Raw genomic sequence first — 27117 nt, forward strand, 5'->3', positions numbered from 1 at the left:
ATAGGGGAGTATCTTTTTGATCATGCGCAACTTCAGGAAGCAGGCAGAGGTCACTTTATTAACCTGAGTTTTGCATGAGAGGGAGTCGTCAAACTGAAATCCCAGGTTACGAGCAGAGTGAACGGGAGAGGGAGCAGGATCAAGTGCCGTGGGCCACCACCAAGAGGAAGGGATGGAATTTTTCTGGTTAAAAAACAGCACCTCTGTCTTGTCAGCATTGAGTCTAAGGTGGTTATCAGTCATCCAGACACTGATGTTATTGAGGCACTGGCGGAAGTTGGTGAACGCGGAGTCTGAGTGGTCTCTGAAGGAAAACATCAGCTGAGTATCGTCAGCATAAGAGACCACCCTGACTCCGTAGGACTCCACAACGTCGGCCAGTGGGGCAAGATAGATGTTATCTTTGGTACGTCTTTTGGCAACAGGTGCGTCTCCAGTAGCTGACTTATGTTGCTCTCACTGTGCTCTAGGAGGGACAGGATTGCGGCCCTTTTGACCTAGTGATTCAAGCTCTTCACATTGAGGCTAAGGAATTTAATGCCCTTAATGGGTGGCCAGGGTGGGTGCTTCATGGTGTGGGAAGCACAGAGTGCCTGCGAGGTAAGTTGTGGTGTTCCGGAGTACAGAAAGTGGGCCATAGATGTGGTGGGTGTAGTGAGGTGCTTGACCATGGTGTGCTGAGTGAAAATAACAAACTGTCCCCAACATTATCCATAACATATTTACCAAAATGAAGTCCATATGACATGGAAGTCCATTGAGTGGGTCCAATATGTTGTGCCAGAGGCGGGGCACAGGAGAAGTTCATCTGCAGGCAAGGAAGTATGATCTGCACCACCTCCATCCTCAGGCAAAGCAAATAACTGGTGGGAAAGGAGGCCAAGCACTGCAATGTTGCTTTGATAGATGTGTTTTTAGGGGGCGTCAACAGGTGCGTCTGTTCCACCCATTGTGTCCTGTGAGAGTTTGTCCAACACCGCCTTGTGTTCTTGCACTATCACCCTAAGATCAGGGTGTGGCTTCTTCGAGGTTTTAGGGTGCCTTTGCCAGTAGGAGACTTGGAACAGGTGAGGATTTTGATGATCCCGCCATGGGCCGAGGGGTCTCCTCCAGCAGCAGGCCCAGGATTCGGCAAGCCTCCTGTAATGATCGAGGCTGGTGTAGTTGGCCCCCAAGCAAAATATATGGCATAATGGGGTATCCCAGGCCTAATGAGATGGACTTGGAGCAGAGGAACTCTGTGCTGGGTGTAAAGTCCTGGCGCGGCTGGAGAGTAATCGTCGAGAGGTCCTGATAGAGGAGGAACTTGTGCCCTTGGAATTGGGGGTGTTGCAAATCTCTAACTCTCATAATAATGTCTTCCTTTAGCTGGGGGTCATGTACGCACACCGGGATATCTGGAGGGTTTGCATTGTTACCCCCAAGACAGCCTGCTCAGTGGAAGCGATCAAGCTGTAGATAGCCGTATTCCTTCCGGCCCAAGACATGCAGGAATAGGGCACACACAAAGCTGCTAATGTCTGCTCCATTCGGTATCCCTCTGAGCCACATGTTATTCAGCCAATATGTTCTCAAGGTTTTCTGAGTGGACTATTAGGTCTACTTGCTGTACTTGGAGCTTTAGTACTTCTCGACTGAATATCTCAATGTCTTTCCCCCTGTGCGGTCTCATTATGTTCCAGGGAGGACACTTTTTTCTCCGGGCGATACCAATCGCGCTTCATTTCCTGCAGCTCCAGGGTCAGGTCTTATTAGACCATATATAGATCTGTCCTGAGTGTGTTAAAGAGGTACTCCGGGAAGGCAGGGGTAACAGGCCCGTCCTCCACACCTGGGTCGTCTGATGTGGAGTTGCTTTGAGGGAAGAGGGCCTCTTTGCCAGACAAATGTTTGGAGTGGGTGAACATATCTTGCACGGTGTGATTCTTATTGCCTATGGAGGCGGCCATTTAGGAAACGGAGGGTCAACCCAGCTGTCTGGGTACTACCCTGGATTAGTGTTGAGTGCTGTGCCTCTCTGGTGTTCCTCTTGGTGGAATCCGAAGCAGGCACCACCTTGACCCGGAGCGTGCTGGGGGAAGATGGAGGTGTTCGCACATGCGCACTGAGGGCTGAGCTAATGCCACTGCTCCGGAGAGGCCTTGGGTGCTGTGATGGAGAAAGGTGACCCCTGTGCCCCTCGGGGGAGGGTGGAGCCTATCAGTCACTCCCTCAATGCCTGTTCTGCTGGCTCCGTTACCGCCCCTACGATGCTCCCACTGTGGTGTTACAATCCTCAGCTAGCCCATGGTGACCTACGGGTAGGGTTGGCTGAGCAAGGCTAAGCAGGACCCCTGCCATTTTGACAGCTAGCACAATGTAGGGCTGTTACTAGTTCTGGCCCATGCAGGCTCTTAAACCCCACTGATGGGAGACCTCCCATGTCGCCTCCACGCCGCTCCGGGAAACATCAGCACCTCCCCTCACAGTTTGCCGCAGTGTCACGAGTCGGAAGACAGGTGCTCATTGGCATGGAAGGGTCTTTACTATCATGGTATCCTCGCTGTGGGACCCCCACCAACAAGTTATCCCCTGGAGTTGGCAACGTACTCCGGGGGCCACAGCTTCATTCTCTGGAAGCTCAGGGAGGTCAGCAATGCTGCATCAGGCAGCGGTGGGTGATCTGGTGAAGCAGGGACAGGCCTGCACCCTCCGCTGGGCCTCACCCGCCATCTTGAGTGGCACACCACTGACCTCAGTGTGCTCGACAGATCTGTGTGTCCCATTGGCGCACATTAACTCGAGCCCCCAGCATTGTGGTCAGGGATAATTTGCCTGTCTTCTAGTTGACTGCTGGGCCTTCTCCCCTCAATGAGAGGACCTGCTAAAGCAAGCGCCAAACATCCTACACGCCCGCCATCTTGGCCACGCCTTCTAGTATGTGGTTTATACAAGAATGCCCATGTTAAATGTCATCTTTAGTGTTTGTTCTCGAAGGCTGTCTCCGCAGGAAAAAACACTGGAGCGTTACTTGCCTTTTCTGATGTATAACCTTAATATAAGTCAACTTAATTTTAGTAGTTGAGTCTTGAAATTTTGCCTGAATAGTTTAGCGATTGCATTCTCATTTGATCAGTTCATCTCTCATATGGATCAATCATTATAAAAAGAACAGGAGGAAATAGCTTGCCATTCTCCCGCTGGGACTTCATTATGTTCTAGATATTTAAATTATAAAATTCAGCCATGTTTGGTTTCAGGAAGGTCTGTATTGAAATTTTCATTTGAACAAACAAAGAATTACGTTTGTAAGTACTCGTTCTGGGGTGATAACAAAAAGATGATCTGTAGGGGGCTTCAATCAATCTCAGCCGCTGTTAATTATCCCTATTCAGCATTACAGTTCTGCCAAGTTGGAGTTATTTGCTCCTTATGCTGCTGCAGCCTGGGACAAATCCCATCCAAATTGATCTTCACCCTGCCTCGATAGGGACGGCCCAGCCACAACTGCTAGGACACGTCTCCTCCTCTTTGCATAGGAACAGAAGCCAACTCAAACATGTTTGTGTCTTATGGGGCATAATCAGTGATTTGAAGATTGTGTCTGTGGAACTGTGAGCTACAAGACCCAAGTCTAAGTATCTCACTGGAACAAAGTGATGGATGGATCCCTTGAATGAATCTCAATCGCGGCTTGTATTCCATGTATTCAAATTCCAATCCATTTGTTTTGTTTACTCACAATGCTGCATATGTCTGGTTCCTAGCCATTTGCAAATCAGCTTTGGAAGCCTCCTCTTTCCCTCACAAAAAGGAACATCCCAGCCCGAATTGGACTGAACAGAAGCAACTCCAGACATGTTTCGACCTTGTTGGACTGTAAGGAGAATTTTTGGAAGCATAGTCCTCCAGCACAACACGTGGGATTGGTTAGTTCTGGGTTTAACGCGTGAACTATAAAATGCGAATGGGTCATTTTGAAGAGCAGAACTTGTTCATTTCACTGGCGGATGCATCAGCAGCCTGCCTTCTTTCTACCTTATTCTCCTCTCCAATGCTGCTGGCAAAAGTGTGCCCTTGGTTCCTTAGTTAGCTGTCCCAAAAGCAGCTACACTGCTGAATTGCATCTTCTGTGGGGTAGAAGTATAAAAAGGACCACCTTTATGGCAAATGCAGCACCATTAGAACCGCTTTTTATAATACTGTGCTGCAGTTAGAGTCTCAATCATCAATAAAGCAAGGTTAAGAACATGGGAAGAGTTGTGGTCTAGAGACTGAGGAACCTGGTAGTTCAGGTGACCTTAAATTTAGATTCTGGCTCCATCTCAACGCTTGTGGGTTAAATTGGAAGGATCTTCTAATCGGTGTTGATGTTAAAAATATCACAAGAAAAGAGAACCACGGACTGCATTATTAAAGCAGCTCCTGATCGGTTTCTGAGCTTGGCCCTATTGACTTGCCCGCAGTAAATAGACTCCCATTGCACACTCTTGTCTGGTAAAGCTATGCTTGCTCAGGAGAGCAGTTGCACATTGTATCATGTGCATGTGTGTCTAAAAGCGGGGGCACGCTGAAGGCGTGACTGAAGGCCTCTCTTGTGTTCATGGACTGCATGGTTGTGCCTTATTGGAGTTTTCAGGCCCACTGCGTGGATCGACTGCATCAATTTTCCTTGCAAACTTCCAAAGATCACCCTCGCTTCCTTTGACAGTTGATTTCAGTCGCCCCTCTTCGACAGCTCATCCATTTGTATCATCCAAGGGTGCTTCACAATACTTATCTAAGAACTTTATGCAAGTATCCAAATGCTCGGCCTTTGGGGCATTCAGTTCCCTACCATCTAATGGTATTGCAAAAACAATGGGTTTAAGACGATATACATCAATCGTTTGTAAATATATCCCAGGCAATTGCTAGTGAATGTGTAAAACCAGATTCAAAACTATTTGCAAAGGTTTCGCACAGTATTGCAGGTTTCGCACAGTATTGCATGTTTTTTTCTACAGCCCCCTCACACACACACACACTTGAGGTCAACGCCAAGTGCGGCTGCCCTGGTCACACCGCCCTAAAGTTGTCCCTGTCTTGATCACTTGGTCATTAGTTATCTTGTTGAGATAGGTTTTCAAGTGAATACCTGCACAAAATTGTGACTACAATTTAAGATTGTGAAACACATCATTGGAATCGTTTTCTCTACTTAACAAACTGGTGAGATAACAATTGAATGTCCTTTTGCACTTGATCTCCACAGTATACCTTTCACAGTGCAATTAAAATTATATTTTGGCCTTTTTGAAAAAATTGCTGTTTAAACAAAGAAAATCAGTGGGTCACAACTGATGGCCTTAAGGGTCACATTTCCAATCCACATCATTTTCTAGAGAATACGGTGGGGTTTAAAACACTGATATTCTTTAGTCTAAAGCTCATTTTTGATTTCGAAATCCACAAGAAATATCTTTCTTATGATTGTACACAGCATCAACCTCCCAGGGCTTTTTGTGACTTATGAGTTGGAGGCATAAGAGATACATGGATCTTCATTTGCCATTTGGATTCTACTTACCACACTGGTTTGCACCACTGCAGAAACACTGAATTTCCAACTACATCAAATGGAATTAAATATGCAACGATTCTCTGTTTGTCATACACTTTGTTTCCATCTGCCTTTTCAGCTTTTTTTTAAAATTTGAACTTTATAATGTAAATGCTGTTTATAATTTTTATACACTACACAAGTAATTTCTGCAAGTATGTATTATTTGTTGCGATCTGAATGCTACTTCATGAAGACAACGATAGAGACAAGATATTTTTTAGGTCGAGTAAAACTCGGACCTATTGTTGTCAACCCAAAAAATTCCTTTCCTAGGATTTTGGACAGTGCACAAGAGTCACGTGACTCCTTGTGGACGAGCATGCCCAGCCCTCCCACTGCCAGCAGCATTTCTCCACGGCCGCCAGGCCACATCAAAGGCTTCCCCAGCGTGCGCTCGGCCGGCCGGCCTCTGGTATTTCTCCTCCCCTAATTATTCACTTCACTTTGGCCGAGCTTCAAAGGGATCTGCTTCACACTTCACGGCCGCCGTGACTCACATTTCTCCTTCCTTCGTGTCCGCCACCTCTCCCCGCCCCCCGCCGTCACTTATTCACGGCTGCATATGTTCTAATAGAGACGTTAATTATATCACCTACGAAAGCCGTTTAAAAACTTCTCAAGTCTGTCTTAAAAAATATGGTATAGAGAAATAAATTGTTTATTATATTATTTCAGTGTGTGGTCAGGCCTTTCCGATGCTGCTAAGAGCCGCTGTCGCACGCAAACACCCCATTTTAAGGGACAAGCTTTGATTTTCAGCAAACTGATGTATTTAACCTTTGATGACATTCTTCCTCTCCGAAGCGACTACAAACACTTCTGACTTGGCTTTATGCTCGTTCACAAAACATTTTGTGGGGAAAGAATGCATTTGAGCCTCATTCCAATGCGGGCGTTTTTCCGTCACTCCCATTCACACATTCTCTCTTTCCGTGGCCCCCTCCCTCTCGCACAATGCGCCGCCTATTTGCTTCCAGGACTCGCTAAAGCTCCAATTAGGAGATCAAAGGGACGCGGGGAAGAGCTGATAACAGACCTTATCGTTAAGTGTGCAGAGAGTTCATCGTTAGACATTTTCCTCAGACAGGATTGTATTGACTTTAATATTTCAGCCATTCCTTTCGAATTCCTGGTGCAGTTTATTTATTTTACTTTCATCAGCCCACTCCATATAAGTGTGTGTGTTTTTTTTCTACTTAGTCTCCTCTTGATTGCACTCTCCCTGCCTCCTCTGGCTCCTTCATGCAGCCTTACTCACCCAACCCCAACCCCGCCAACCATCCCCACAACCCTTCCATCCACCTCCCCAGCTGTCCGTCCTGATCCCTCCCTCCCCACCTTCCTCAGCGCGGCCTGTTGTGCACATGAGGTAAAGAACAAAATAAGTGCTATGACGGGGGTCAACGCTAGCTGCGTCTTAGTTTTTTTCATTATTAGTACTTTCGACCATGTGCACTGTAGGGGGCAGCAGGTTAACTTTTTTTGTTGCACCTCCAACAGTCTACTTTGGCCTGCCAGCATGAGTGCTGTGCTGACAGTTACTACCCAGGAGATCCAGTTACACAGGTACAGCACATGGATGGTTGGCTAAAGCTCCTCTTTCTCGGTCTATCGATCATCACAAGCTCCTCTCTGTCTCCTGCATCGCCACAAGTCTTGCGATATCATTCGCTGAACATAACTTAGACGTTGGGATACTGTGCGATCTCGCAATGTGCCTGATACCTGATCTTACTGACTCACTCTGCCCCACACCACTCTGGTTTCGCAGTGCCTTTCAGTCGCGTGACCGTGGGCAGGAGGCCCTGGAGCTGATGACCTTGCACACTTCAGCAGTTGTGATGCGCACCCTGCTTCGCTTTCAGGGGCCTCTGTCCTATTATCTAGTTCCCTAGTGTGTCTCGTAGCCCTCGACTGTGATTCATACCTGAACCTTTTAATTATTCATTGTTCCTTCTGCGTATCTTGATTTTCATCAGCCCTGTCTTGTGAGCATCACAGTGTCACTGATTCAGCACTTCTTTTAAAGAGGAGACCAACTCTTAAATAGACGCAGGCACTAAATTACAACTGCCACTTAAAATTCGATTTCTTCCGCAGAATGCTAGGTATTAAGTGAACACAGAGCCTGAATCTGCCTTGAAGAGTAAGCTGGTTGCCTCTCTTTCGCCTTTTGATTATTTTAAAAATTAACCCATAGCAGATTTTAAACAAACTTCCAAGTCCATGTCCAGGCCAAGCAGTAATGTTTTTAGTTGTTGTTTGCCCACTAAAATGTTGCTTTAGGTTGTGTGGTGCACGGGCTTGTACACGTGCACGTTTCCCTCTTGGTGTACAAATCTTGAGGCTTTCTCGAGGTTACAAATTAAATTGGAATTACTCGTATGTTATTGTTTTTTTTTTAAGAGAAAAATGTCCTAATGTGAAATACTGCAAACTGTGAACGGCCTGTTCATTTAAATAAGCATTAAAATATTAGTACCCCTCGTTGGTTTTTGAACGCCTATTTCTAACAGTGAAAGCATGTTGAAACTTGAGAGGTAATTTTAATGTGTGCGTATCATCAGCTTTCAAGCACAGGCAATTCATTATTTATGTGAGTTTAGAAACCATAAGATAACAACATGTGTTTGTCACATAACACATTTATACTTTCTCACTAGGCAGGGTCACGTATCTGTCTGGGGAAATCTATATTTTTAAAGTTTTTTACTGGTATAAACAAATTCGGCAACAAAAACAAAGCCGGAGGCATGGTTAGCAGTGTTTGCTGCGTCCAGCTGGGATGTGGTTTGTGGCTGAGTGAAGGTGTGTGTGCTCTGCATGCAGAGAAGATGTGTTTGTCATGGGCAGGGACATTTGGGGCCCATTCTCTCCTCATTCACCCGCCCACATTCCACATTTGCCGCACATTCTTCCCAGCATGCATCTGTCCTCGTTCCACAGTACCAATATGTGGCCCAGAGGCAGCAAGGGCTATCCTGAAAGTGTTGAGCAAAGCACTTAGAAACCAAAGTCATCGGTGACGCCTGGCTTTTTAGCCTATAGCAACTTGCATTCCCGGATTTCCAGGCCCTGCCTGCTCTCCTCTCTCTCCTATCTCGCTCTCTTTACCTTCCCCCTGCTCTTTTTTTTATCCCTCTCCCCATCTCCCCCTCTGCCTGCTCTCCTCTCTCCCTCCCTCCCCTCTCTCTCCCCTCCGTCCTCCGCTCTCGTCCTCCCCCTCAATTCTTACCCTCCCTCTACCCTCTCTCCCTTTCCCTCTCTCCCTTTCCCTCACTTCCCTCTCCCTTTCCCTTTCCCTCTCTTCTCTCTCCTCTCTCCCCGTCTGTCTCTCTCTCCTCTCTCCCCCTCTCTTTACCCTCTCCCTCCTCTCCTTTTTCTCCCTCTCCCCATCTCCCACTCAGCACCACCACAGCACCAATCAGCACCACCACAGCATCACTCAGCACCATCACAGCATCACTCCGCACCAGCACAGCATCACTCAGCACCACCACAGCACCACTCAGCACCACCACAGCACCACTTAGTGCCACCACAGAACCACCACAGCACCACTCAGCACCACCTCAGCACCACCACAGCATCACTCAGCAACACCACAGCATCACTCAGCACCACCCCAGCATCACTCAGCATCACCACATCATCACTCAGCGCTACCCCAGCATCACTCAGCACCACCACATTATCACTCAGCGCCACCACATTATCACTCAGTGCCACCACAGCACCACTCAGCACCACCACAGCACCACTCAGCACCACCACAGCACCACTCAGCATCACCACATCATCACCCAGCGCTACCCCAGCATCACTCAGCACCACCACATTATCACTCAGCGCCACCACGTTATCACTCAGCACCACCACATCACCACTCAGCACCACCACAGCATCACTCAGCACCACCACATTATCACTCAGCACCACTCTGCACCACCACAGCACCACTCTGCAGCACCACTCTGCACCACCACAGCACCACTCTGCACTACCACAGCATCACTCAGCGCAACCCCAGGTTATAGTTGTCACATTTGCAAAAGTTATAACTATTCGCATTGTAAATGACAAAGCTATTAATTGAGCTATTTTCAAAACCAACACAAATAATAAAATGGTCATTTATAAGACCAATCGCTCAAACTTTCCTAATGCGAGACCTATTGCATTGCAAATGCTTTTGTTAATAGTGTGTGGGCTGATTCCGTTTGGCTTTCAAATGCGCTGTATGATTGAACCACTATAACTGAATAACTGAATTGCCCATTTAGCAGAGCTTTACAGACATTTCACTTATGCAATCTGTTGTGGGTAAAAGAAGATAAAAAGTAGATGGTAGCCAGGTAATTAATCCAAGTCAGGTGTTTATTAGTTGGTTTCAGTAAGATAAATATTAGGTCCCACCAGGAGCTTGATGGATGTTGCTCAGCCCTCACTCACCAACTGACATTCTCCACACACACCAGGCACACACACATTCTATTCACTCTGACATCACGCACACCAACATTCCATGCAGACATCTCACTCATACTGGCTGAGCAACCTAAAGGAGATAAATCTAGTTACAACATATCTCCTTTTCTTCACAGAAATTAAACAGAATTGCTTGCAACATAAAGCAATAAATAAATCAATTAAAATCTTGAAAGATACACATGCAATGAAGCGGACAGTTCATATAAGAAAAGAAAAGGAAAGAAGAATAAGTAAAGCAAAGAAACAACGTAAAAGGATAAACCACAGAACATGGCACATATCCCCTTCCCTTGGAGAGAACAGAAAAGAAAAGAAAAAGAACACAATACGTTGCACTAAGGCGCAAATGTATTGGGTAGAAACCCACCACAAAGAAGCATAAAAATAGCATCAATAAAAGTAACATAAATATTTAGGGTAAAACGTGACCCAAGAATAAATGTATAGGGTAAACACTTGACCCTAGAATAAGTGCACAACCTTTCGTATAGCAATAAATGTATAGGGTAAACACTTGACCCTAGAATAAGTGCACAACCTTTCGTATAGCAACAACAATAAATGCACCATGAATATTAATAATTACTTGCGCGCTTCTCAATAATTACACTAAAGCGTCTTACTACTTATGCGCTTCTTGATAATTGCACTAACGCGTCTTACTACTTGCGCGCTTCTTAATAATTGCACTAACGCGTCTTACTACTTGCGCGCTTAATAATTATGGCATAATAGCATCAATAAATGCCGCATAAATGTATAATACTCCAGCTCATAAAATCATAAATGTATAGGGTAGAAACACAACCCCATGAAAGCATACCGCATAAATGTATAATACTCCAGCTCATAAAATCATAAATGTATAGGGTAGAAACACAACCCCATGAAAGCATAAACATATTGGTACAAGACCCATTACACTTTAAGAGTAGAAAGTTGAGCACAACAAAACTGCAAGTGTAGCATATCAACAGTGAAAAGGTGTGCGCACCACCCACACTAAAGAATTGAAGAAATGTAAAGAGACCAGCTCCTACGCAAACTACACCACAGAAAAGAATAATGCTAGTGCTACACAAGTGTCTAGGTCAGAAAATTTAGCACATATCATATAAGCCGAAACACCCACTTATAGGATGAGTAAAGATTAGAGCAAACACTGTTCAACATGACAACCATTGAAACACAATAAACTAAAACAAATAAAGTTGTCACCGTAGATCCATTTTCATCGATACTTCTTCGTAATTCTCATAAATTAGTCCCAAAGGCTTTCCTTTTCCTTTAGTGCGACAACAATGTTCAATACAACTGTGCTACTTTACTGCTCCCAACACGAAGAACAATTTTTTACAGTACCTGAAGTTACTTGCTCTGATCCGAGATCTAAAAAATAGCAAGTAAAGGCCATGCTGGAGGAAGCTTTAAATAGGTGAACATCGCGTCTCAGCAAAGAAGACTGCAAACATTTCCACAGAACTTACGCTCCGCGTAATGTAGAATACAAGCAAAATCATCACAGCAAGAATACTTATCACTGCAGTCACCAACTGCTCCTTCGAGATTACGTTGAAGAATTTGAAGAAGAAAATGAAAAGCTTGCAGCAGCAGCAGCTTAACGTCCGTCTGTGTACAGTTTCAAGTGACGTGGTAGGCATTGCATGGACGCAGACGCAGACGCAATAACAAGAAAAGTGAAGCGCCCTTGGTAGGCTGTCCAGATAGTGGAGGACACTGGTGGGACTCTTAAGGGCGTCCTTTTCCTTGTTTTTCTTTTAACTTTAAAATAGCTTAGTTTCTAGTTACTTGTATCAATAAAGTACAATAAGGTTCATAGAATTATGTAGGTTCTCTCACCTTCGGTTTTCTTGAGGTCAAAACACGCAAGGTTTCCTTTAAAGCGTCGCCAAAATGTTGTGGGTAAAAGAAGATAAAAAGTAGATGGTAGCCAGGTAATTAATCCAAGTCAGGTGTTTATTAGTTGGTTTCAGTAAGATAAATATTAGGTCCCACCAGGAGCTTGATGGATGTTGCTCAGCCCTCACTCACCAACTGACATTCTCCACACACACCAGGCACACACACATTCTATTCACTCTGACATCACGCACACCAACATTCCATGCAGACATCTCACTCATACTGGCTGAGCAACCTAAAGGAGATAAATCTAGTTACAACATAATCCCATTTTCCATTAGGAATCCAAGTTCGACAGTACTCGAATAGAAACATATTTTGTCAATCAATATACCCATACATATTCAGTCCCACACCCTGGCCGTTCACATAAGTATACCCATTCTGCCTTCATGCATGCAGAACAGATACATAAGGAGGGGTAAAATCAATTACAATGATTTATTAACCTTCTATAAAGTTTATTTTTTAAGAGAGTTTCTTGGACTAAAAAACTCAATGGCTTTGAATACTACCCCAGTGGTCGCTGACAGCCCACCTCCATCAATCTTGCACTCTGAGCTTTGCCAACTGTATAAGGGCAGTCTCTGATAACTATATGTATTATGCTATATACCAACACTCACTGACATACATATGCGTTCTCTATATGATCTCTCTGAACCCATGGCCCAATGTACAGCCTTTAATGCTAGATAGACCAGTGACGGTGGAATGTAAATGCTTCGAGTGTCTTGATTGGCTTCTGTGATTTTAGAAATTTAAAGCCCTTGTACACAAAACAAAGAAAAGTGGCCGATTCCGCGCCAGTGACCTTGCGGTACTCTGACATTTTCAATAACCCAAACTGAGTGCACAGACTAAAAGTACATTGTGATTTTCCATGTAGAGAATTTTATGCATATTTCTGCTGATCTTGTTATGAAATTTAACTGAGTAATAACTGAGCTGTTTGATTGACGGTCATCGTGTAAGGAGAAGCACGGGTTACCCTTGCCTGTATAACTGCACGTGAGGAAGGTCTTAGAAAACTGCAGCAGCTGTCAGATGTGACGGGTAACCTGTTACTTACTAAGCCGAGATGACAACCTTATACAATAATATGTTTTGTTTGGCTGCGTCCAGGTAGCGTAGGCACGCCTTGTAGTGGAACTGTAACCCGAACAGTGAATGAACACATGTTGAGGACGAAGGAATATGTGAGAGCCAAGAAACGCCAGAAAAGAGAAAGTATCTTGCCGAATAAAAATATTGTTGTTTTGTTCACTGCTCCAGGTCATGCTTTTTCATCCCAAGGGCATTGTTGCAAGGTGACACTGGTTCATTTTAGAAAGTTACTGACTCTTGATTGGGAGATGTAAGGGCTAGTTTAGCATCATACCCAGCTATATAAGGGTGATTTGGTGAAGTGCTAAAAGCAGGTACTAATACAATGATCACTTTATCACTGTCTTTCAGGTATATTCACCGACAATTTCATCGTGTTATCCTTTCTGGAGCAACCCCATCTCTGCTTTATTCAAATTTCAAAGAAGGCAACTTCCCCCGATGTTAACAAAAGGCTGGAAAAACTCTCATCCCTGGATAATAAGGTATGATTTTAAAGTAGTGACCTACCTACCATAAGCGAATGTGAGTGTGCCCTAAACTGGTGCTCATGAAAAGTGCCGGTGCTGAGCTCCGGAAACCACCGGCACAAATTAAGCACCAGACACCACCAGCTCAAATTAAGCACTGGATGTAGAGCCTCACTGTGGTAGTGTAGGTGCTTCCTTATGCGAGTCTGTATTTTCTGACCCTGCGACAGTCCAGACCGACTAGCGCATAAGCATTGATTGGTTGATCGATTTACACTTTTCAAGGCTGAGCGAGCAGACCCGCTATGCTGTGCATCGTTCACCTGCTCTCCTCGAGCCAGTCTCAAGCTGCAAGTCGGCCATGTTTTCTAAGCAAACAATGCGTATGTAAATCGAGTTTTTATTATTATTTAAATTGGCCACTCTGGACACAATCCGCAAACAGAGCAAGCCCAGCTGTCACGGCATAGTAGTATTGTTGTCCCATGCTGGGTCCGCCTTTCCTTATCAATAAACTATTCATCAGTTCACAATGGTTTTGTGGTTTGCCGGGACAGTCGCAGATGCAACAGCAGGACTTTCCTTTAGAGGTGCCTGAGGGCTGTAATCCCTCGGCCTATTGCAGAGACGAGGCCTCCGAGCATATATGGGACATCAGGAGCCACGGGGGATGCCGCCTCTTTAACAACATTCAATAACCCGGCATACTTTTCAAAACCTTTTATGTATTTTATTTAGGTCTTGCAAAACATTGTTTCAGCACTTGTCTGTTTTCGTAGGCTGGTGAGAGAAATGTGCTTGAATTCCCTAAGAATTTCTCCAGTAGTCCTGAGAAACTGCGACTGTCACAGCTTCCAAGGTGTAGGCTGTGGCCTAACGGCTAGACCGGCCAACCTCGAAGCTGGGGAACCCGGTTCGAGTCTCGGCAGGGACGCTCCACATCCTGTGATTCTGGGCAAATAGCTTAATCTCCCTGTGCCTAACAAAATGAATATGTCCGTCTATAACGCAACTGGTGTGCATGTAAAGCGCTCTGATACCTTCGGTCGAATTCGTACTATATAAAATAAAAATGTAAAACCTCTCAGTCGCAAACATTTAATGCATAGAGACATGTAGGAAAGGTCTTCCTCTCTGTATGGTGTGGTTTTGTGTTGCAGGATTTGAGTAGCGAATACTCCACTATGGCGGGTGTTGAAGCTCTAGGTTTTCGATTCGTCTAGTCCGTTTTGAATTATGATCCTTTTCATGCAGCTCAGCAACTTTGTTTACTGCGCATCGTAGAAACGTAATCTACCACTTCATTTCTCCAATAAAGGCACTCCCCAATGTGGGAGACTGATGTGAGTAGGTACTGGAGAGATGCCAAGCCCCGATGTAATGCCAAAAGAAAGTGAGAACCCAGAAGGAAGCCATTTGAATTTAAAAGAGGAAGCCTTGCAAAAGCACAGTGAATGTTCTCTAATTAAAAAAGAACGAGAATTATAACCAGTCAGGGTCCTGGGGAGAACCTAATAAGAATAAGAGATTTAAAATGTATCGACGGACGAACTTGGGGAGCGTCTTTATTGAATTTAAGTTGTACAGTAGACATTCAACAAAAAGCGCAGTAACTGATAAAGTCAACTGTAACAGAACTGGCTTAGAACCCCCAAGGGACACTGGTAGCATGAATAATTCTAGCAACTGCAACCTCTGCATTTATTCATAATCAGACTGGTCATACGAGTATGTGTCAATATGTGTCACAATTGTATTAGTAATGTCAGAGTTTTGTGTAGTGTTGTATAGTGTGAAAACTTAGTCTTTTTTACTTTCTGAATATGGGTTAACGGATATGTTTAAGTGTAAAAAATTGCATTGAAGACCAAGTTATGAATAAATACACAGGTCAAGAAATTCAATTTACTTGACCGAAAATATAAAGTGTTCTTTGAATAATTACAGCTAGAGTAATCTGTGTTCTATATGTTTTAAGGAATCCCAACCCAGCTGTAATAAAAGGGCCCAACCTCCAAATACCTAACTTGCTAAAAGTGCCATTTCTACCTTCTCAAAAGTAAATATTATTGCTTATTAAATATAGTAAGGTAACCCAGTGTTATCCTTTGGAAGAGGTAGGTCTCACAGTAGTGAAAAACAAATTTGCAAGTTTTTCACTACAAGGACATGTAAAACATAAAAGTATGTGTCCAACTTTTTAACCCCTTAAGTGCTGCCGTCGGCCGTTGGAGATCGTGAGCACTACCTTCGTAGTGCTGCGCACGGTCAACGGCCGACACGGCCCCAACCGTTTTGCGGAAGTGCCACGAAATTGCGGCCGCGGCAAACGGGTTAAATACAATGCACCCTGCCTTACGGGCTGTTTAGGGCCTCCACTAGGGGTGACTTATATTGATTATAAAGGTTGTTTTAGGCTTGGCAAAGGGGTTATTTTGCCAAGTTGAATTGGCAGTTTAAAACTGGATTCAGTTTAAAACTGGATTCAGGCTGCATTTGCAGACCCTGGGTCAAGTTTTGTGGGGTGACACAATATGTGCTGCAGGCCCACTAGTTGATTTTAATTTACCACCGCTGGGTATATGGTATACCACTTTACTGGGGGCTTACAGGTAAACAAAATATGGCAATGTACTCTCTGTTGCTCCGGGTACATGTGTAAAATGTCAGCTTTTCCACACAGTCCTGGCCTGCATATCTATCAGAGTTGGGAAGGGTTTGTTTGTGTAGTCCCTCTTGCATTCCAACAGTTAATCCCTGAACATTCAAGATAATTCACCCAACACTTTACATTTTAATATTGGTGCTATTGGAAGCTTTCAACATGGCTGTCTCCTTGATAAAGCCAGCCTTATTGGAATCAGGTTGTTGATGTATTTTCATGTTTTGTCTGTAAGGGTCCCCTGTTTGGACTGAGATGTTTTAAGGGTATCAGTGGAATGCTTGCCACAATTATTTGGACATCTAATATTTTGATTGTCTAATGCATAAAACTGCACGCTTCATGGCTGTTCTGAAGAAGGAGCATTTCACTGCAAGTTTTGTTTTTCAACATTTTTAAAATTAATTTTCCAATGTACAGGATGGGCAATGCCTATAGCATGCATTGTAAATACAGTTGGATGCAGAAAGTACCACGTTTTTGGAAACCACATCAAACTGGCCTGCCATACAGCTGGCCTAACAACTGAAATGTAGCACAGATCATAACAAAATTCCCTCAAACACAAATGACTAGGTGTATATGTATTGACAACAGAGTTACTCGTCTTAGATATGTTAATAAGTAGGGCATAGTACCAGGCAAATTTATGGAGGGTCAGTTTGTGGCAGAGGGGATAGATCGATACCCCGAAATGACGCCCAGCCGAACCAAATCTTCCTGTGCTTCTGCAGGGAGCCCCTTGCCTGGTAGACTGCAAACTCGGCCCCCATACATCTGTCCATGGACTTTTCCCGCCCACCCACCCTTGGCAGGGAGGTTGCCTTCCACGCCTGAGCGTTGTCCCTTTTGGCCAGTGTGAGGCCCAGAAACAGTAAGTGTTGTTTATAGCGGTTCCCGCCAATCTCCTCTGGGCTGTGGAGCAAGAACAGCCTAGGGTCAAGTGGGAGCTGACAGGACACGGCCCAGGTAGGACGAGATTGTCCACCAATATGGTTGTAGTGCCTCGCAACTCCAGACCCTATGAAGGAAGGTGCCCTCTGCGTCACCACATCTGAGACATATGGGGGACTGGATGACACCCATTCTCCACAGACGGGACCGGGTAAAATAAGCTCAGTGAAAGGTATTTAAACTGAATAAGGTGGTATAGCGTGCAGACAGCAGCGCCCCGGGTACTGGCAAGGGCCTCCGGCCAGTGATCTTCTGTCATGGTTGGCAGATCTGTTGCCCATGCCTCCCTGGTCTTGTGTAGTGTGGTTCACATGTGGGTAGTCAAGGTCTGGTATATTTGTCGTATCTTGTGTGCTCCCAGGTCTCTCATCAGTAGACCGCCATCTAGGGGGTCAAATTCTGATAGTTCATCCAACGGACGAACCAGGGGGGTCAGGGCATGTCTCAGCTGCAGGTGTTTGTAGAACTGGGACTTTGGCAGCTGAAATTCATTTTGCAGTTGTTGGAATGATATGAGGGTGAGACCTTGCATGATTTCGCTTAGTGTGGAAATTGCAACGGCAGTCCCATTTATGAAAGCCAGAGAGTTTGGTGATGGGGGCATGTATGTGCCTTGCCATAACAGGGTCGTTTGCGTCAGTCCATAGCCAGGCGTTCCTCGCCATAGGCCGGGTCCTTATGTGGACTATACCACCACTCATTAATGAATTACAGATGGGAGGCTGCATAGTATGTGTATACATCCGCCGCTGCAATGGCCCCACAGTAGGTCGACTCTGCGCAGGTATGTAGCGCTACTCGGATAGCACCTCCCTGCCATAAGAACTTGTTAAGGATTGCTTTGATTTGGGCGAACCATGAGTATAACATGTGGAGTGCCCCAGGGTTCCTCGCTATGTCTGCATTTATTCAACCTGTATCTTCGTCTTCTGATTCAGTCTTTAAAAAAAATGAAGGTGTGTATGTTCAATTATGCGGACCATCTACAACTAATATTTACCTTTGAGAATACTGCTGAATCCGTGCTCGAATTCCAAACTACCATGCTGCACATCCGTGATTGGATGAACAGCAACCGGTTAAAACTCAATCCGGATAAGACCGAACATCTCCTGATTGGGGGTATTCAGAATCCATGGAGCTCACAGTTTTGGCCAATAGAGCTCGGCACCCCACCCCATCTTCCTCAGCTAAAAGTTTGTGGGTGATAATTAAAAGCGATCTTTACCTTGAAAACTCAAATTGCATCAGTCACATCGACTTGCTTCCGTCAGCTAAGAAAGATAAGGAAGATCAGCAGACTCCTTACTAGGGAAGCACTGATTCAGGCTGTCCTACCAATGGTGATATCACATTTAGATTATGCAAACTCCCTATATTTTGGCATCCCTGTGTATCTCATTAAGAGACTACAATTAGTATAGAATCAGGCAGCTAGATTGATTTTCCAGCAACCTCGCTGGGAACATGTCTCCTCTCTCATGAGTTTTCGAAGGAGTGAGCGACCCGGAATACCCTTGAGGGCTTGGGTAATGAAGTTGAAAGGGTAAATTTGCCTTCAAGGGAGTTTGTTCAAACTATATTTTGTTTAATTAGAATTATTTCCACAAAGGATCGGTTACTTGTCCTTAAAATGAATCTATCAATGATTTTATAATTCAGTGCGAGCAATGCATAAACATATAACATATAAACATGAAAACAAGGACACAAGGTGTATACGAGAAATATCACTTTATCAAATAGCTCAATCAAAGAAATCAGCTACATATACAGATCAATAAGTAAATAAAATTAGGGCTGTAGGTACACAAATAAGTAAATTACAAAGTGACACAACAGAACCTAAAAAGACACCTATCCCAAATCACATTGAACCAAACAAAAGAAAGAGATAAGGTGTAAAGTCGACGTTTCGGTTTCTCTGACGTTAGTTTGCTGAAACCATCCTCAGGACTGTTTATTAAATTATGGTCTGTAAAGAGATTGTTATCTGTTTTAGCAGGAATAGTTGCATCCCGTGGGTAACTGTTCGTCAACAATTACTTGTCAAGTCTATCCGTTATTAAGTGGGAAGCTGTACTTGATAGTTCAGATTGGCGACGGGTTGTTCCTCGTCGGTATTCAAAGTAAATACAAAAGAAGCAGAAGAATCCGATATGTATTAGATAGTAGTATCAAGATATCCAACTTGAACAGGTATGGACGGGAGTAGCAGTTATAAATCCTGCATCACCTCGAGTTCGGGCGGAGCACAAACGAAGCACGTCTCGTATGTACGGACTGGTACTGGGACTGCTGGTCCGTACATACGAGACGTGCTTCGTTTGTGCTCCGCCCGAACTCGAGGTGATGCAGGATTTATAACTGCTACTCCCGTCCATACCTGTTCAAGTTGGATATCTTGATACTACTATCTAATACATATCGGATTCTTCTGCTTCTTTTGTATTTACTTTGAATACCGACGAGGAACAACCCGTCGCCAATCTGAACTATCAAGTACAGCTTCCCACTTAATAACGGATAGACTTGACAAGTAATTGTTGACGAACAGTTACCCACGGGATGCAACTATTCCTGCTAAAACAGATAACAATCTCTTTACAGACCATAATTTAATAAACAGTCCTGAGGATGGTTTCAGCAAACTAACGTCAGAGAAACCGAAACGTCGACTTTACACCTTATCTCTTTCTTTTGTTTGGTTCAATGTGATTTGGGATAGGTGTCTTTTTAGGTTCTGTTGTGTCACTTTGTAATTTACTTATTTGTGTACCTACAGCCCTAATTTTATTTACTTATTGATCTGTATATGTAGCTGATTTCTTTGATTGAGCTATTTGATAAAGTGATATTTCTCGTATACACCTTGTGTCCTTGTTTTCATGTTTATATGTTATATGTTGATGCATTGCTCGCACTGAATTATAAAATCATTGATAGATTCATTTTAAGGACAAGTAACCGATCCTTTGTGGAAATAATTCTAATTAAACAAAATATAGTTTGAACAAACTCCCTTGAAGGCAAATTTACCCTTTCATCCTCTCTCATGAGGCAGTTACATTGGCTACCCATCCCCCAACGCTCAGCTTTAAAGTGAGATGCCTGATCTTTAAGTCCTTGTATTGTCCTAGCCCAAAATTAATCTCCAGCCTTACTCACAGGCATGTACCTATCCACAACCTGTGTTCGGCCTATATGAACCACCTGGCCACACAGTCTTATAAACTAAAGCGACAAGGTGGATGCAGGTTTGCAGTGCTGGCTCCTGGATTTTGGAATTCTCTTCCTTTTAACATCACAGCATGTACGGACTCTGTGAAATTCAGAAAATCCCTCAAGACTTGGTTATTCACCCAAGCCTATAACTAAACCCTAGCACATGATAATCAAATGGGCTCCAGGTTATCTTAGACCTAGCACCAAGAAAACAATCGGTGTATGTGCGCTTTACAAGAAATTTTAACATAACATAACATTGATTTGGGCAAACCATGTGCGAGGGATATTATACGGGAAGTTTTGCAGCCGATACAGTAACTGAGGCAGGGAAACCATTGTAAAAATTGCTTATCGACCATACAAGGACAGCGGCAGCTGTGACCTAATCGTGGTTTCGACACGAACGGCTGGGACTAGTGGGGTAACATCTGTCCACAATGCCGTGGGGCATGGTGAAATGAGCACTTCTTGATATTTAAATCCTCCGTCGCGTGGGACAACTGGGCAGCCCAGGTTCTGCGTCTCTGGTCCGCACATACAGGAAAGAGGATTAGCTCCCAGGCCAGAGGTCCTCCCGAACACCTGTAGAATTTGAAGAATTTGAGGACCAAGGATGAGTCATAAAAATAGCACATCATTGGCATACAGCGCAATTCTGTCGGATTGTTCTCACGACCACTCAAACTCCCAGATCAGTGGTTCCTGCCACGCCCAAGTGCCCTATGGGCTCTATGGCCAAGGCAAATAATGGGGACAGCCTTGCCTCATACCATGAAAAATAGGAAAGGATGTGGACCTGTGTCCCGCCACCCACACCAAGGCTGAGAGATCTGTATATGACAACTGGACATATGCCAGGAAGCGCGGTTCTAAGTTGATGGCACGAAGAAGTTAGAATAGGTAGGTCCAACTTAAAGAATCAAACGCCTTATCAATGTCGGCCAGGAGGCTGGCAGCCTGTCGGCCCAACTATTGGGCCTTCGCGAGGGCATTGTGGACCCGCCGAATATTATACCGGGTGGACCGTTGTGGCATGAAGCCAGACTGGTCTGGGTAAATGAGATGCTGGATGCACGAGCGGAGGCGATTGGCAAAAACTTTGCCCAGGAGTTTGGGTTTGAAATTGAGAAGAGAGATGGAACGGTATGAGGAGGGATCTTCAGGGGGGCGACCAGGTTTCAGGAACACGACAATTTCAGCATGTCGCCAATCCAAGGGTAAGATGTGTTGTTCGAATGCTTCGTGAAGTGCCTTCAGCAGATATGGACCCAGTGTTGTCATATGTGGCCGTTACAAATCGCTGGGGAAGCCACTGGGGCCGGGTGCTCTGTTGGCATGGGTACTAACCAGTACAGTTCTGAGTTCATCTACTGTTATAGGGGCATCTAATTGGTCTCATACGTAGTCTGAGACCTTTTGGAGGTATATCTGTTAGGAACTCCTCTATAAGGGCGTACAATATGAGTTCTTTTTGTTTATATAGGAAGCATAATAAGTTGCGAATACTTGGACCACCATCTCTAGGGAAGTGCATAGTACTCCGTCTGCGTCTCAAAGCGATGGAACGGGAGTAGGGGACATCGCGGCCTGGCACAACTGATGAAGCATTTTATTAGACTTGTCCCCCATTCATAAATCCTGTGCTGCGTTGCCAGCCAAATCTTGCGCACCTCATTAACCCCTTCGCTGCGGTGTTCATTTTGCCAAGGTGCGAGGGGGGGTGTGGGCGCGGCGCCGCGGTGCTCATGACAGCTCCCGGCCGTCATGAGTCACAGTAGGCGTGTGCTCATGACGGCTGGGAGCCGACCGAACTCATCCCACTGATTAATTCACCCGTACAGGTGGGGAATTAATCGTGCATGGGCAGAGCGGCAATGTTCGGACGGCTCCCGGTCGTCATGAGCACACGATTACCTTGACTCATGATAGCCGGGAGCCGTCATGAGCACGGAACAAGTTAATAAGGAGTTGATGTATTTGTTTCTGTACTTGGAGGAGCTTGCGCTGCGATCCCGGGCTGGCACCTGCAGCCAATTGTGCTTTAAGGAACCTCTGACGGTCTTCTAGTTCCAGTATTTGAGCTGCACGTTTGCGTTTTTCGCCTGCCCGGAATCTAATGTCAACACCCCGGATTGTAGGTTTAAGGGCTTCCCATAGAATAACACTAGACGGGGCTGAGTCAGCGTTGGTCGAAAGATAGTCTGAAATGACCTCGCATAGGGTCTCCTGGTAGTTAGGGTCTGGGAGGTGCCAGGGCGACATAAGCCACAGTAAGAGGGGCTTCTAATACTTTAGACATCGCTTAAGTAAGACCGGTGAATGGTCTGCTAATCCTCTGGGCAGGATGGATATGTGGGATACCCTGTGTATGTAGCTGTGAGGAAGGAAGACATAATCTAGTTGTGATAGAGTGCCATATATGGTGGATACGTATATAAAACCTCTCTCAGAGGTGGTATGGGCACGCCACTCATCTGACCACCCCAGTTTAGTAGCTAGGAGATAGAGTTTGGATTTGCCTGTTTGGGGTTCCCGTCCTGGCCCACACCAGCGATCCAGGGGTGACATAACATCATTCCAATCACTGCCCAGCAAGGTCAGATAAAATGAATGGGACGCGGGGATGCACCATAATAGCCGTGCCCCGCGTGAATCCTGAATGGTATACTGCTGTATATCCAAATCTATTGAGGCATGGGGTTTTATTGCCCAGGAGATGAGTATCCTGTATGAGGAGGATGTCTGCTTCACAGCGTTTGGCCTGTCAGAGAACAGCGCCCATTTTGATTTTGTTGAGCAACCCTCTAACATTCCAGGAAACGATGTTTAATTCCCCCAACTGAGGAATATGGGCATGTGGAGTCATCTGTTATCTACATGGATTGCTATCTCAGTTGCGTTTGTGAAGGTGTGATGTGGTCTCTGTGTGTGTTCGATATCTACAGCAATATTAACTTGATAGGACTCAACTTCCCCTCTCCAACGCCCTATCCCCATACTCCCACCAACAAGTAGTATCTGTTGCGGTGGAGAGGCTCCTTGGGCCCCAAAAGGGGGATCCTGGGGATCTCTGCCAAACATACCCAAACATCCCAAAACCGCTAAACAGAACAGTTCAGTGGCGTAACAGGGGGATCCCGGGGTTCTCCGCCAAACATATCCAAACATCCCAAAACAGTTCAACATAACCGTTCAGGGGTGTAACAGTTCCTTGGGAGACCCCCACGCCAAATTGGTTCTTCCGCCGGTTCTGCATACATGGGAAAAGTTCTGCGGTCAGACTGGGCCGTGGGCCAGAGAAGCGACAGCAGTCGGTTGCCATTATGACGCTTTGTCCTGGGTCTGGGAACGCCATTTGGTTCTGGACCTGTGCCTCCTCTTAGAGTTACCCCTTTTCTGTCTATTTCTCTGCGATCCTTGTGAGGAGTCTGATTCTAGCGGTGGTGGGGTGTGTGGTTTGAGGTGCATTGTTTCATCCGCCCAGGCTAAGATTGCAGGGTTATCAAAGACATATGATTTCGAGTTGTATGTGACCCTCATTTGAGCAGGGTAAAGCAGTATGTAGGGTATGTTGAGTTCCCGAAGCCTGCGTTTGGCAGCTGTAAATGACTGGCACTGTTGCTGCACCAGTCTAGTGTAATCTGGGAAGATCATAATGGGCAGTGATTCAAAAGGCAGCTGGTCCTTGTGGGTTCTTGCAAACTGTAGGACAATTTCTCTAGCTAAACCTAGGCTAGTTATACTGTTTTTCGGGTCAGTGTACCACCCCCCAATGTTGCAAGTGTAAGGATCCCCAAATTCTGATTGGACAAAGGAGGAGGTTAAGTCATCACACCACCTACATTTTAGACTTTCTCAGGCTTAATATTCAGTTTTCGTACCCACCCCTTAAATTCTAGTTTCCCGTGGCATATGTTTTACAGAGAACAATAGAGTATACAGCAGTTTATTACAAATGTAACAAATTCAGGTACAGTTCAGCTTCGTCCCGCTGGGTTACAGGTCGATTCCCAGGAGCATCTTGGGCGAGGCTGCCAGCTGGCTGGGTTCCACTGCTGCATGGCTTTCTTTTCCCTCATCACGTGACTGGTACCATACGGGTTCCAAGATGGGGTAGTAAGCACCTCCCAGGCCCAAAGAATACGATACATGAAAAGCAAGCGAAAACAATTTAGAAACACAGAATGAAAGACTACACTGTATACCATGAAATGGCTATACTATATCCCTTACTTTATAATAACTGTTGCATTAGGGCACGGGTGTTCAAACTGTGGGGCGCGACCCCCAGGGGGGCCGTGGAGCGATGCAAAGGGGGTCGCGCCTTCACAGTGTCACTTCTGCCCTGGCCTCCAGGGCTTCAGCCCCCTTCCTCCCCCATCCTGTGCCTCTGCCTGGGTTGCTGCAGAGCAGCCCGCGCTCTTGGGGCCTCGGCTGGGCAGTGTCTGGAGTCTTATCTCCGGCCCGAGTTTTTCACAGGTCTTTAAAGACCATTAATTAGCATATTTACATGTCTTTGTTAACTGATTACCAAAGCTTAGTTTTTTTATGGTTTCAGTACCCCCTGGGCCCCCACTCTGCCTATTCCTTACATTTGTATTTTTACACTTACTGCTGTAGTGTGAGAATGCATTTAATGAAAAGAAATATAAAGTTGGGTTACCAAAAGAAACATGCCTGCTATGTGTTTAAAGATCCTGCAGGGACCGGCTCTTGACACTAAATGGAGTTATAAATAAAAAAGTATGTATTAATTAGTTATGTGACTTTTCTGTCTTTATTCTCTTTAATTATTAGTCATGGATCATTGAGGCCTAGAACACAATTAAAAGTGCTTTCTATTTATATTTGCTGTTCTAAGTATTCACAGATAAGTGCAAAAAATGCATCTGTAGGTGACTGCTTATTTCTAGGCCATCAAAATAATGAGCTGGTAACACTAATCATTAGACTGGTAGTTTGTTGCAGGATCAGCACATTATTTATTTCCTCCACCCTCGAACCCTGATTAATGTCATTATAGCAATAGTTTAACTTATATCTGAAACCCTACGCTTCAAGTTTCTGGGAATGCACCCTGCTTTCAGACTACTCACTTCTAATTCTCGCCTTCACATTCACGTTCACCCTGCACTCCCACCGTTCACCCTGCACTCACACCGTTCACCCTGCACTCCCACCGTTCACCCTGCACTCCCACCGTTCACCCTGCACTCCCACCGTTCACCCTGCACTCCCACCGTTCACCCTGCACTCACACCGTTCACCCTGCACTCACACCGTTCACCCTGCACTCACACCCACACCGTTCACCCTGCACTCACACCGTTCACCATGCACTCACACCCACACCGTTCACCCTGCACCCACACCGTTCACCCTGCACTCACACCGTTCACCCTGCACTCACACCGTTCACCCTGCACTCACACCGTTCACCATGCACTCACACCGTTCACCATGCACTCACACTGTTCACCCGCTCACCCTGCACTCACAGTGATCAAAGTGCACTCACACTGATCGTCATGCACTCACAACATTCACCCACTCACTCTGCACTCACACTGATCACCATGCACTCACAACATTCACCCGCTCACCCTGCTCTCACAGTGATCACTCTGCACTAAACATTTGCTGGCATTGTTCACTCTGTACCTCACCCTGCAGTCACACGAGCACACTTCTCACCCTGCACTCATGTGACACTTCACTCACCTTCCCCCCCTTACTGCTCAATCTGTAGCTCACTCAAACAAGGCCATCACTAACCATGCACTAATTTGTCCCACTCTGCACTTACAGCTGAACCCAAATTCATATGGTCACCTCACTCACCCTGCAGTCACTCTTTTTACCTTACTCTCACACTGTTGCATTGCTCACCGTGCAGTCACATGGGCACTCTTGTCACGCACACAGTGCAGAAGGTTAAAGTGCCTGGTACAAAGAAGATGTACCATGCAGATCACAGAACTGAGTGCGAGTAAACTAGGAGTAGCGCTATAAAAAAATGAAATGTTTGTCAGGCAGGTGCTATAGAAAGATGAGGTGTATTGTTGGTGAGTGGTAGTGAGGGAATTCATGGAGAAGGTGGAAAGACTGTTGCACGGTGTGCGACCAGTGCTTGGACAAGCCCTGGCTGGGAGTGTTAACCCCCCTCCCCGAAGTTCGGGTCTAGTGGATCCCCTGCTTCTGCCTATTATTTACATTTGTAGTGCGCTACTTTTACCAAAAAGTGTCCTGGGGCTAATAACCATCTGCCATCGAAACCATATTAAGGGCTCCGGTGGCGGATGTTCAATATCTTTTCTCCACATTATCTAGGTAAAAATACCAGAAAAGAAACCTCTCAAACACCAATGATAGTTGGATTACTCAAAAATTAATACTTAATATTACCTCTCTCCCCCCCTCTTGATAGTTTAGGCGACTCCTGACGCCAAAGAAATTATAAAAAGAAGCAGACATCTGAACTTGGTCGTTTCTTTAAAGGGGAATTATCTTTAGGAGTAAGTACCTATCAACAAGACAATTGATATTATAAATACTCCAAGATGTATTAATCTTTAGGAGATCAAAGATAATAATGTCAGTCTTTATTATATATCTACTCCAATATATATATTTTTCTTTTTAAACCAATACGGAATTCCTTTTGTATATCGAAGGGAGTAATTACCACATCTGACCCA

At 45.2% G+C, this 27117-nt stretch overlaps 1 protein-coding gene across 2 annotated transcripts in view; it reads left to right on the forward strand.

The window, feature by feature from the left end:
- The window catches only part of WDPCP (WD repeat containing planar cell polarity effector), a 2342145-nt gene that overhangs the window by 818017 nt on the left and 1497011 nt on the right, over positions 1-27117 (forward strand). For both annotated transcript variants that reach the window (XM_086927625.1, XM_086927624.1), the window contains one exon: positions 13457-13590. In XM_086927625.1, coding sequence (XP_086783751.1) covers positions 13457-13590 — 134 coding nt within the window. The remainder of the gene's footprint in view (positions 1-13456; positions 13591-27117) is intronic.

Source organism: Lissotriton vulgaris, chromosome 6, assembly GCF_964263255.1.
Source record: "Lissotriton vulgaris chromosome 6, aLisVul1.2, whole genome shotgun sequence".
Lineage (NCBI taxonomy): Eukaryota > Metazoa > Chordata > Amphibia > Caudata > Salamandridae > Lissotriton > Lissotriton vulgaris.